Source organism: Schistocerca piceifrons, chromosome 2 (genome assembly GCF_021461385.2).
Source record: "Schistocerca piceifrons isolate TAMUIC-IGC-003096 chromosome 2, iqSchPice1.1, whole genome shotgun sequence".
Classification (NCBI taxonomy): Eukaryota; Metazoa; Arthropoda; class Insecta; order Orthoptera; family Acrididae; genus Schistocerca; species Schistocerca piceifrons.
Window position 1 is genome coordinate 194,862,915 of NC_060139.1, and position 13,955 is coordinate 194,876,869.

At 39.9% G+C, this 13,955-nt stretch overlaps 1 protein-coding gene across 2 annotated transcripts in view; it reads right to left on the reverse strand.

The window, feature by feature from the left end:
• Positions 1–210: 210 nt before the first annotated feature.
• LOC124777429 (tRNA-splicing endonuclease subunit Sen2) overlaps positions 211–13,955 on the reverse strand; it is a 49,159-nt gene continuing 35,414 nt past the window's right edge. The window contains exons 4-5 of one of the 2 annotated variants that reach the window (XR_007015728.1): positions 8,745–8,833; positions 343–480 (exon numbers count right to left, since the gene is read on the reverse strand). Coding sequence is in view for 1 of the 2 variants with exons in the window: in XM_047252829.1 (XP_047108785.1) it covers positions 319–480 (162 nt within the window). In the remaining variant the exon portion in view is untranslated. Of the gene's footprint in view, positions 481–8,744; positions 8,834–13,955 lie in introns of both variants that reach the window. The other variant, XM_047252829.1, reaches the window with a different exon arrangement.

A 13,955-nucleotide genomic window follows, 5' to 3' on the forward strand; every position in this document is an offset into this window, starting at 1 on the left:
GTGTTATCCAAGGATTTCTACTAGACCTTGTCTTTTTACCTATTGGTCATCTGCTGCCACTACTATTTCATTTCCCATAGCTACCCATTCGCCTTGTACTGTATCCCGTTCCCGTGTTGCAGTCAATATACAGGCATATGGACAAAAGGAAGGTTTTTTGTGTGGGGGAAATTAAATTGTATTGATGATTAGATAAATTAAGCCCACATATCACGAACTTCACTTGGATTCATGTTTGTTCAGTTTTTAAGTCATTGTTACACTGTTGTATGTAATATGTATGTACATTGAATCATGATAGTAACAACTGTGTAACAGTTACTCAATAATCTCCTCTCTATCAAGTTCTTCTCGTTCTTGGGAAGAGACCCATCTTTTGAGCAGGACCTCTTGTACACAAAATCGAGCAAGCTGCTGTGGGGTATTTGGACCATGGTCAGCTACTGAACGTGGCCATACCACACGACACATCAGTATTTCCTGCAACATAAATAGTAATATTATTAAGTTTTTTATTCATGTTTTACTCAGGACAGTAAATTATTTTAAGTACACTGCTTGCATTTATTGTAACACAGCAGAGTGGGACCACACATTCTATATCTTATGATTCCGGAATATTTGATACTCAAGTTGCATATTATAGTAACTTTGTGTGAACACCAACTAATTTAGTTCATATGTGTAATTGTGATTATAGTTACTTTAATTCAGTTGATATGTTATATTTAAATAATTCTGTACCTCACAGCCAGCACATCAGATTAACCGATTACGCATCAATCTGGTAATTGTTAAATTATGTCTTAGAATTAAGACATAACAATTTTGCTCTGTACAAGTTATTAGTTCTATGAAAAGCATCTGATACAAGAATACTTAAAATATGTTAGCATCTTTTGATGCACCATTTTTGTAGTAATCTGTGTACCCATCAAAAAGCATTATCAATTAACTTAGCTCTATGCAATTTTGCACATTTTGTTTGCATTGCATAACAAACACGACAGCCAACTAAAGAAACTGTTTATTTCATTTTGCAATTTTCAACACACATAAAATGTATAAATTCATAAAGTTTTAATTGTATTTTTACAAAAATACTTATGTTGCAATGCTAAACTCTAAATGTGATTGTTAAACTGTTATATAAGCAACATGACAAAAGCCATGTTGAGTTAGTCTTGTTCCAGTTTTTGTAAGGGACACACTTTTTACTAGTTTCATTCACGAATATAGTGGATAATTTAAATCAAATGTGCTGAACTTTTATTAAATAGTTAGTCTACCTACAAATAAAAAAGTTTTTGAGACGCTGGGATGAATGACTACGGTCAACAAATTTTATTAATAACGAACTGATTTCGGAATAACTGATGTACACCCACCGTTCAAGATCATATGCAATTCAAGTAACATAATTAATTTGTAGTTATTAAGTGAGACTGCATTTTCAACACAATCAAAGTACAGTACATAATAATGTAAACTGACATAATGCATTGTTTGTGTATACAGAGGGGTCCAAAAAAATGTATCCACTGTTTAAAAGTCCATAACTGGCAAACTAATTGATGGAGTTGTCTCATCTTTGGTAGTGCAATAGTTTGTAGTTCCGGCAACCGCCACACAAGCATTGTATTGGGTTGTTTTGTTTTGTCAGATGACAGTCACCAGATAGTGTTTTGTTCTTAATTGCACCTAGTTACTCGAGTAAACATGGCTGGTGCAAGGGGTGGGGGGGTGGGGGAACAACCGACTGGACTGTGGATGCACTGATAGACTAGAAGGCTATGTAGGCTGGGTAGCACTGGACTGGGAGGAACAGGGAAGTGGACAGGCGAGTGAAGGACAGGGACTAGTGAAAGCTGAGACCAGGGGGGGAAAGTAGGATATATTGCAGTGCAATTCAGAAGAGCTGGTGCTGGTAGGATGGATCCTGATGTCAGTATGCATTTTAAGTAAGAAGGCCTATATCATTACATAACACAACTTTAGTAGGATGTACTCCTCTTTTGCATAATTTTGTACTTACTATGTTTATGTGTAGGTTAAGCTTCTGTCTAGTTTCACATGAGAGTAAATCATAATTATGCTTGAAGATGTTTCCTATTTTTAAGAAGCTCCCTTTTGTAAAAATTGGTATTTCATATTTATACAAACAAAGCAGGGATATTATCAGACTTTTAAAAAGGGGTCTACAGGAATCCCTGCAGTGAGGTTCCTTTACCACCCTGATAATCTTTTTTAAACAATGGAAAATCCAGGCTGGAATAATGACAAGCACAATAAAATGACTGCTACACATTTGAGCTTTTGGCCAAAAGTCCTTCTAAAGTAGAAAACACACACATACAAAACCACTGTCTCTAGTCACAGATGCTGGAATGCATACAGCAAATGCGCCTGGTAGGAACGCAATCTGTGGTTGAGAGATAGGGAAGAGGCTGGGACTCAATGGGGAGGGATAGCAAGATAGGGCTTGTGGAAAGTGTAGAGCTGCCTGTGGGTGCATGCAGGGATATGGAGGGGACAACAAGGTAAGGCTGCTACGTGCAGTCTGGTGGTTTGGGGGGATCGGTGGTGGAAAAAGGGAGAAGTAGAGGAGAGAGAAAAAAAGCTAATGGGTGCATTGGTGGAATAGAAGGCTGAGTTGTGCGGGAGTGGGAAGAGGGAAGCAGACAGATGGGGAAAGGACAGGGACTAACGAAGGTTGAGGCCAGGAGGAACATGTGATATATTCCAGGGAGAGTACACAACTGTGCAAATTAGAAAAGCTGGTGTTGGTGGGAAGGATCCAGTTGGTGCACGCTGGGAAGCAGTCACTGAAGTGAAGCATGTGTGTTGGAAATATGCAACTGGATGGTCCAGCTGTCTCTTGGCCATACCCTTGTAAAGCAGCACAGTGGTTGCAGCTTAGTTTGTATAATACGTTCATCATAAGAATAAACCTGATGCAAACAAACACAAACGTGACGACTGGTCAGAAGCCATAGCACACGTACACTGGTGTAACAGTTGTTACACTCTTGGAAGTAGGTCCTAATTATGTATTAGATATCTTATTACTAAGTTATGTTAAATGAAAATTTAAGATATTCAAATGTATTAACAGCCATCAATGTTTTCTTAATCACGGTTTAGCCAAGTAGTTTTTATTTCAAAAATCATGTACAGTCACAGTCTCTGCACTGTTGTGCTCTGATTGTCGCGCTGTTAATGGGCAGTATGAAAATGGCTGAGGCTGCTTTCCGTTCCATAGTGAAACACACGCATGGAACACAGTTAAGAGTGCCAAGAAATAGGCCGTTCTTAATGTTTTTAATAAATTTACAGAGATAATTGGCTTAAAATTTTACCAGCGTTGTATATACTGCAGTTGATTCACAAACCCGCACTGAACGTGTAGCGCAATCGGTCATCATCATCAGTGTTCTGCTTAAAGGCAGGTTTTCACATGGTAGTTCTCCAAGCTGTATGGTCTTCTGCCATCCTCTTCAGGTCTGCATAATTTCCTCTTTCCTTTAAGTCGTCTATCACCTTGTATCTCCTTCTTCCTCTCAGTCTTCTCCCACAAACCAATCCTTCCAAAGCATCTACTAGCAAGCACTCCCTTCTCCGTGAATGTCCCAACCAGTTCTTTTTCCTTTCTCTTATAACCTTCAGCAGACATCTTCTCTGACCAACCCTTTCCAATACTCTTTCATTACTCACTCTTTCCATCCAGCTTATTCTCTCCATTCTCCTCCACATCCACGTCTCAAATGCTTCTAACCTTTTTTCATCATCTCGTCTCAGTGTCCATGTTTCTGCCCCATATAGTGCCACACTCCAGACAAAACATTTGCCAAGCCTTTTCCTTCGTCCTTTATCTAATTTGCCACATAAGAGTCTCCTCTTTCTGTTGAATGCCTCCTTCACTATGGCAATTCGAGTTTTCACCTCCGAGTGACATCTCAAGTCTTCAGTTATTGTGCTTCCGAGATATTTAAATTCACTTACTTGGCTAATGGTAGATTAATATTGGACTGTCTGTGTCTTGTACTGATGACCATACTCTTTGTTTTTGCTGTGTTTATTTGCATCCCATATTCCACACAAGCTTCATTCAGATCTTTGAGCATGTTATTCACTGCCCGCTCACTTTCTGCCACTAATATCATGTCATCAGCAAATCTTATACATTCTATTCTCTTTCCACCAATACATATTCCTCTTTTCCCATCTAAACTTTTCACAATAATCTCTTCAAGGTATACATTAAACAACAGTGGGGAAAGGCAACAACCTTGTCTAACACCTCGTCCAATGCTGCTTCCTTCTGATATTTCATTTCCAATCCTTATCCTTACTTTCTGATGTAAATATAGATTCTGTATCAGTCGTCTCTCTTTCCAATCTACTCCTTTCCTCTTCAAGATATCCATCAGCTTGTTCCACTGAACTCTCTCAAAAGCCTTTTCTAAATCCATAAAAACAGCAAAGATTTCTCTACCCTTTTCCATATATCTTTCACCTATAGTTCTTAGCAGGCCAATAGCATCTCTTGTTCCTTTTCCTCTTCTAAATCCGAACTGCTCCTCTGCAATCCCTCTATCCAGCTTGCCATATAACCTTCTATTCCACACTCTCAGCAAGACTTTAGCTGCATGAGAAATTAGACTGATGGTCCGGTGCTCTTAACATTTTTTAGTATTTCTCTTTTTCTCTATTGGTATCATAACTGTTGCAGCGAAGTCCTCAGGCCATTCCCCTTTGTCATATATCTCGTTACAGAGGTAGATTATTTCTTTTCTTGCCTTGTTTCCCAGACTCTTCAACAGTTCTGCTGGCAAATAATCTATTCCACATGCCTTCCTATTCTTCATCTCCTTCAGCGCCTTTTCTACTTCTGCTTCCAAAATGGTAAATCCCTTTCCACCTTCCGGCACATAGTGCTCCTCTTCAACCTTAATTTCGCTTTCCATTTCATCCCCCTTATACAGACATTCAATATATTCTTGCCATCTGTTCAAAACGTCCTGCGGTTCTTCTGCTAGAGTACCATCCGCTCTTTCTATTTCCATGTTATTCCTCTTTCTTTTACATTCAAAAACTATCTCACTAGCCAGTCTATACATCATTTCATACTTTCCCTCTCTCTCCATTTTCTCTATTTCGTCGCATTTCTGTTTCATCCGTTTTTCTCTTGCTTCTTCAGTTTCTCTTCTTAATTCATTATTCAGTTTCCTGTACCTCTTTTTGCCTTCTTCAGTTTCTACACTTTTCCACTTTCTGCGCTCTTCCATCTTTTTCAACATGTTCTCTGCTATCCATTCTTTCCTGGTGCTTTGGGATACTCTAATTCCTAGTACTTCTTTGGCAGAGTCCATGAGTCCTTCCCTCATTTTTATCCACTTGTCATTAACACTTTCATCAACACTACCTCTTTGCCATTTTTCCATAAATCTGTTCTCCAAATCTGATGCCTTTCCTACCTCTTTGAGTCTTTCTATGTTTAGTCTTTCCTTTGCTTTACCTCTCCGGACTTTTTTCAACTTCACTTGTATTTCTCCCATCACTAGGTTGTGGTCTGAATTGGTTTAAAATTTTCCCAGCATTGTATATACTGCAGTTGATTCACAAACCTGCACTGAACGTGTAGCGCAATCGGTAGTGTAATGTAAAGTGAACCAAATGCGATTATTCGTGCGTTGGTTTGTATCTCCCCAGTGTCATTTTTTTTCTCATTCAATTTGAAATACCTACATCTCGTAATTATAAAACTCATCATTTTTCATGAATAATGCACATCATCTTGTTTCTAATTACATATTGGACGCGAAATTCCATTTCAAATACAAATTCGTATTATCGATGTTTTATGAAAGACTGTTCATAAAAGTTGTTTAAATTAAGAAAACATCAAAATTTAATTTTTCAAGGCAATAATGAAAAACCAAATCCTCTTCATTTGGACTACGTCCACCATTTTATACCACAAAGGTAGATAAGTATCGTAGAAAAATGAAAAACAATCATTTTCGCAGCATCGAGCACATCATACAAATACTGCATTTTTACATTTGATACTGTACTACTACAATATGAACCCAACAGAACTGATCTGGAGCCAAGCTGCGGGATTTGGCCCGAGAAGTAACAAGGCAGTTAAGCTGCCAGACATACTGGAACTAATGCATGCAGCTTTTTCATGCATCACTGCCGAATGCTGGCGAGATACAGAACGGCCCGTCATAAAAGAAGAAGAAGAGAAAATGCTGTGCCTGGTTGGCTTTGTGGACTCTGTTGTTGATAGGCTTGTTATCAACATAGCAGGTGACACTTCGAGAACTGGAATGTATTTTTTGGATTTGGATAAGGAAGGAGCTAAGAGATTACCAGACGACTGACTGTACATAATACCTTCAGTGCCTTCAATATTTAACTATACAGTGAAATCCTTCAATACTCTCCTATGCTACACACAGCTTATGCAGAAAAATTACTCACTGCTCAAGTCAGGACTTTTCAGCATTCTTTTTTTAAATTACAGTAGTACTTTAGCTAAAAACGATAACGTGTTGTGGTTTTCATCAAGTCGTCTAAGGAGCATATTGTGGGGGATTTGCATTATTTCATTCTGCTTAAAAATTAAATGACATTCAAAGTTGTATTGCTCCTTTGCTTGTCTCTTTTTAACTGTGAACTGCAGCTGGCCACACTGCAGGCTAGCTGTACCAGCTGACCGGCCAGTGCTGTCCGAGTTAAATGCACTGGTAAAGCTGTTGTCCCCTATTATCACTACGTCGATGTGGGCGTAAGGCACAGCACAAAATTTACCCTTATTATCATACCTGACAGTAATCGAGGCACCTTGGCTACAGTCTCACGTGAAACAGAAATCCAATGAGATTCCAGCAAACGTGGAAGAATACATAGCACAATGTTTACATCAGGTTTATTCTTATGATGAACAGATTATAGATCACATGACCAGACCTTAAGACTGATCACTCCTCCTGCCTCACTCTCACACATTTTTGTGTGTTACTTTCCATACCCCCCTGTGCCACACAAACTTCTTGAACCTTTAAGTACCAACCGACCCCCCCCCCCCCACCCCCTCCTTTCTCTTTCCTTATTCCAGCATGCTCATACTAACCTCACCTAATCCATTTACATCCGCTGTCTCCTCTCTTAACACATACCCACTCACCAATCTGCATTCCACATTATTGTTTTGTATTTATTTTTCTCTTTAATCTCATTGTGTTTTCACAACAATTTTAGTTTGTTTTGGCCTTTCACTATTGGCTCTACACCCCCAGGTTTTACCTCTTTTCCCCATATTTCATCCATTCTGTCCTTTGGTGAGTTTTTGCGCATATTTTTAAGAGTTTTTCAGATATATTTTTACATATTAAACTTTTTTAATCCCCTACCTCGGATCCTTGCTCCTTTCTTCCGGACCAATACAGAAAAGTTTCCTTATTCCTTGCCAGAACCTACTCCACAAACTGTTCCTGCATAGTTACCTAGATCATAGAATCTCACCAATTAGCCGTATCATCAAATTACCCATCTCCAGCTGCAGCCCCTCCTTCCATAATGACCTCTATCTGTCCAAATTCTGTCAGTCAATTGCCCTCACCTGCCTACTACATGTAAATCAGACCCAAATCTACTTGCAATACTCCCTCTTCATACATAAACTTCTCTCTTTCTGAAATCCCAAATTCCTGCATTCAATTTCTCATAAATAAAGCAACATGCACAATACCACCTCTAAAATCTCTACAGCTTGTTCCCCACCTACTCCTGCCTTGGACTACTGCTATCCACCACCTCTACAACAGCCTCCAAAATCTCTCACACCTCAGAAACTCACTCCCACCACTATACAAAATCCAGAACCTAAGCAGACCTGAAATACAGTCATGAACTACTCCTCCAAAAGCCTTAGTTCCACAGAAGTATCAGTCCTTTCCAAAGGCATTACCTTCTGCTCCACTCCCAAATTCTGTCATGCTGGACTCATTAAAGACATTATCCTCTTCTCCTGGCCCCTAAAAGTGGAAATACTTTTTTGCTACCAACCACTTCTATCAGACTCAACACAAAGCCATCATTAAATCATGCCTGACTCAGTTCACTCCTTCCAACCACGATCAAATCCCATTGCCCCAAATCACTTCCTGATAACATTCCAGAATTTTTTAACCTCAAACCTTGCCTTCTCATCATTCCCTAACAACCTCAACATGGAAACTAACCTTACATCCACAGAAACAACCACAATCCACCACATAAAAACAGATCCTGACCTTACAATCCTACATGCCACAAAGGCTCATCCACTGTGGTTTTGAACTGCAAAGATTAGCTGGCGGACGGACTCTGCCAGCTGTCAGGTTCATCTACCTACAAACCCTGCCACAGTGACTTCGTTCCACGAATCCAATAGGATCTCCACTCTTTCTTCAAACCCTTAGGACTATCTCAAAACCTCTCACCTGGGTCTCTCTCTCTCTCTCTCTCTCTCTCTCTCTCTCTCTCTCTCTCTCTCTCTCCCCCCCCCCCCCTCAATCCTACCTCCCTCTTGCACCCTAAAGTCCATAAACCCAACCACCCAGGACCCACCATTGTGGCTGGTTATTGTGCCCCACTGAGAGAATGTCTGCTCTCATAGGCCAACACCATCTGCCTACTACCTGTAACCTACCCTACGATATAAAAAGACACTATTTCCTCCAACGACTCACCACAGTTCGCGGTAAAGGTTCTGAGTTCCAGTCTTAGTCCAGCACACAGGTTTAATCTGCCAGGAAGTTCCGTATCAGTGCACACTCCGCTGCAGAGGGAAAGTTTCATTATGTTAAATCAGAATGGTCACAAAGATAATATTGTGGGTAAAGCAAACTAAAGACAGTGATTTATTGGCAGAACACTTAGAAAAGGTAACAGGTCTACTAAAGAGACTGCTTACATTACACTTGTCTGCCCTCTTCTCGAGTATTACTGGGCCACGCAGGATGTGCATCAGGTAGATTTGACAGAGGACATTGAAAAAATTCAAAGAACGTCAGCTTGTTTTGTATTATCACAAAACATGGGAGAAAGTGCTGTGGATATGACACATCAATCGGTGTGGCGGTCATTAAAACAAAGGCGTATTTGCTGTGGCAGGACCTTCTCATGAAATTTGAATCTCCAACTTTCTCCTCAGTGTGTGAAAATACTTTTTAGGCAAGCACCTACTTAGGGAGAAATGATCATCATAACAAAATAAGAGAAATCAGAGCTCATGCGGAAAGATTTAAATGTTCATTTTCTCTGCGTGCTGTTCGCAAGTGGAACAGTAGAGGAGTATCTTGAAGCTGGTTCGAGGAACCCTCTTCCATGTACTTAATTGTGAACTGAAGAATAATTAAGTAGATGTACATGGTGATTAGCAATATATCCTTTTCATAATATTATTGATAATCTTTTTCTGTATTTTAATTTTTTAAACTGTAAAACTCCCTTAAAAATGATTCCATACATCAGCAGTGACTGGATATGCTCAAGGTACATTGTCAACACTGATACGAAACTTCTATTTTGAGTGAGAGACCTAACAGCATACATACATGTATTCAGTTTCTTATTTACATTGTTAAGATCTCTCTCGCACTTCAAATCCTCTTGAAAATGTATGCCTAAAAATTGTCTTTGACAGACATTTGAGACATAGCGTGTAAGTTTTCGTACATATGTAAAGCAAGCATTGGTGAATGGGGAGGGGGGCAGTAGCGAGAGACCAAAGCTTGGATACAGTATGCACATTCCAGAGGACGTAGGTTTGTGGTGATTCTATAGAGATGAAGAGGCTAGCACAAGACAGCTTCGCTTGTAGAGTTGGATAAAGCCTGTCTTCAGGCTGAAGCCAACAACAACAACAACAACAACAACAACAACAACATGTTATGTGGAGTCTGAGCAGATAGCTTGTGAGGTAACGGGCAAGTTGTGGCGCCCTGAAAATATTGTAAGTTTGGAGTTGGCGTGGCCGCACAGGCTGCTCGGCATGCCGGGGCCCGTCAGCAACCACATGGTGCCACACGTTAGCCAGAGCAAGAGGGAAAACACCAGCGCGTGGTCCAGGCTGACCGCGTGGCTGGGAATTCCATGTTGACGCTGTGTCGAGGACTGTGCTTTGTTTCGATGAAGGAGATTTGTATGCCAGGAGGGCCACAGATGGCGGACTTTATGAAACCATAATGGCAGACATTTCACAGTTCACGCAAAAAATAATAATAGCCAGAGGAATCATGATACCTTAAGAAGAAACATGTACATTACCATTATTTGCATGATGATTCTGATCGTACAATCAGATTTTCAATATCTTTATTAGTTTAAAGTTTAGTCTCTGACTGTAAATTATACACGTAACACCGAGCAATGAATTTCCAAAATCTAAACAGTTCATCAGATTTTCTCGGCTGATGTGTCTTTGGAAAGTTATTAGTGTAAACCTAAATTGATATGAATTACAGGCATGTAACTTGAATAGTACCTGAGTTATTGGAGATCAAAGTGGCCTATTACTATTGATCGCGTCAGGCCATAAGTACTCTACAGTTACACGAAAAAATGGTAGCAGAACGCTTCTAAATATATTTACTCGTTTATGTCTTTGTTTATATCCGATATATACTAATCATGAAGAAATTCGTCGAATATTTACTTTGTTTTAGAAAGCACAGAGACATTAGGCTACTGGCCTACTTTTGCTTCTATTCCTTTGATATATGTTTATTTAATTTGTTTATGTATTTAATAATGTGTGTAAGAGCGTGTTTATGGTCCAGCCATAAGAATATTTATTTAATTTCAAGTTATTTAAATGTAAACCCAGTATTTTGTATGTGTTTCAATATGTTGGTGAGTGTGTGTTGGCTTGGAGAAATGGCGGGAGCGCTCTAGTCAATCACAGCACTCCTTAATTGCAATCTTTCATTTATAAATTTCTATGTTACATTCAAAATTCGCAATTGCCGATTGATAGGAACCTCCGCCATTCGATTCATGTGTATATTCATATTATATACCGCAGACTCAGTAGTATATGGCTTGTAATACGGCAACTATGTATCCCAGCCCCTAGACAATGAAACCCCAGCCAAAACTTTTAATACTTCAGCTCTTGAGTCTGAGGGTACATAGTTCAGGGCCACCATTAATTATTTGAATGGCCTTGCCACAGTGGATACACCGGTTCCCGTGAGATCACCGAAGTTAAGCACTGTCGGGCGTGGTCGGCACTTGGACGAGTGACCATCCAGCTGCCATGCGCTGTTGCCATTTCTCGGGGTGCACTCAGCCTCGTGATGCTAACTGAGGAGCTACTCGACCGAATAGTAGCGGCTCTGGTCAAAGAAAACCATCATAACGACCGGGAGAGCAGTGTGCTGACCACACGCCCCTCCTACCCGCATCCTCAACTGAGGATGATATGGCGGTCAGATGGTTCCGATGGGCCACTTGCGGCCTGAAGACGGAGTGGTGGTGGATTAATTATTTGAAAGCCCGCAATTGGAGGTTTCTCCTCTGGGATTTGAGTCCTGTAAAGTGGTAATTCCTTTGCTCTCTGTTATTCAGCAAACTATGTGAAGTGTAAAAACCTTTGCAAAACCAGTAGAGATTTCTGTAGAGTGAGCCTCTCACAAAACACAATGTAATATCGGTTTTTCCTTCTGCAAGTAGGTTTCTGGAAATAGTGAAATTATATAGTAATTTTCACAACTAACACATGCTCTCAACAGAGGTCCTAATCTGTCAAGTTAAAGGCAGTTTGCGTGGGGCTCAGAGTCTAAATAAGTTGAGTGCAGGGAACGGTAACAGTTGGTGGGTTTAACAGACAGCAGTATCGGAGACGGTTGGAAAGTGTGGTAACCAGCAGCAACTACAGTTACATCAGGCGACTTCTCCAGTGGCGGACGCAGTTCAACAGCAGTACGACGGCAGTGTCTTCGAGTACTCCAGGGCAGTCTTCAATGTCAACTTCCACTACAACTAGTGGCATCACCATGGCGGAGGGAACCATCTCAGATCAGATAAGTGCCTGTGCAAATAGTGAGATAGTGTTTAACTCTGAAGTTCAAGCTCCACTTATAGAGCTCGCAAATACGAAACAGTCACCTAGTATGTGTCATTCTGAAAATGGAAGTGAGTTGATTAGTCTGAAATCAGAGTGCGAAAGTGTAACTAGTAGGAATTCAGGCAAGGGGAATGAATATGGGGGGAGATATGATGTCTCAGCTAATGCAAATGATCCAGGGATTGTGAAATAATATGAATACAATGGCAAATAATATCAGTGCAATTTGAACAGATACAGGTATACAGCGAACAGATATGGGCACATTGCAAACAGTTATGGATACAGTTCGGTCTGATATGGGTACAATGTGAACTGAAATAGGCTTTGCTATAAAAGAAGAAGTTGAAAAAATTACGGGTAACCTTGAAAAAGCAATTGATGATAAATTAAAATGTGTCCGAGTGGATATGGGGAAAATTACAGGCGAAGTTGTAATAGTAAAATCTAAAATCGAACCAATGGAAAAAGATCTTGGGGAAAAAATTGATAAGATACAGATGGAACATTAGGGGCAAAGTAAGCAAATGTATAAAAGCACAAGATGCTCATAAAAGCAATATAAACTTAGCAATTAGTGACATTGCCAATCGTGAAGTTGAGGGGGAGAAAGAAGTGGGCAAAATTAAAGATAAAATAGAGTCCAGTATCACTAGTGAAAATGAAGCTAAAAAACAAATGCAACAGATAAAAAGTGATTTAAATTCTTTAGCCTCCAACAGGCCCTTGGGCAAATACCGGATCTGTGAAACATTACACAGATGACAGAAGGTATCACCCAGTAAATTTCTTGGCTGCATGCAGGGATGCTTTTGTTCATGGCATGTCAGACGAAGCAAAAATGAAATACGTTAAACAGCATTTGGAGGGAGACTCACAGTCTTAGGCAAATGTTAAATGTAGTTCGTGCGAATCATACAAAGAGTTCGAAATGTGTTTTTTGAATAAATTCTGGAGCGATGCAAAACAGATGAGCATCGAAAATGAATTTTTAAACGGGCTGAGTTACATGTGCGGTAATGGGACGATGAGAGATTTTTACAAGCGTGAACTGGCAAGCTTATGCATGTGAAACATCCGTTGGGGTTTTTAACTGAAATCACCATGTTAAAAAGGTGATTACCCGATAATTTTCAGTGGGACCTTGTCCATTGTTCATGTGATTCCGTGGACGAATTTCTAGAATTTGTAGAAAAATTAGAGGGGGCTTTGAAGTTCAAACCTCCAAGCCAACCTGGTGGTAGTTATCAAAATGGGAATCCAAATAATCATCAACAAAATAATAATCGTGAGAGAAATCAAAGGAATTCTCAGGGAGATAGTAGCTGGAATGAGCAGAATGGTTGGAGAACAGACGGGAGTGATAACTTCCGTGGACGGGACCCAAGTAAAGAATGCAGCTTTGATGGGGGAAATTCGCGCGAAGTGCAATCGCATAACAACCAGTCAGGAAACTGATGTTCGCCACATCTCGAATTTGGAGATGGTGATCTGAAAAGGCAATGAGAAGGACTGGAGACAATGCTGATGGTAGAAATGTTGGTAGGTTTGGAGAAAGACAACAAATACGTAATATGGAGCATGTTAAAGAGAAAGGTTATATAGGTCGCTCTTTCAATAAAAGCAGGCGCGAACGGTGGAAGCATAGATTTGTGAGAAATTTAAGTAAAAGTAATGGGAATAAATTTGCGGGGAACGATGTAATTTATGAATGTGTAATGAATGAGTGTGTGAATGGTGATGAATGCAAAGATTCAGTGGTTCAAAAAGAAGTTACAGAGGGGATGAATTTTTTGAAAGCAAATTGTTTGGAGAGTTCTGAAAAGATATT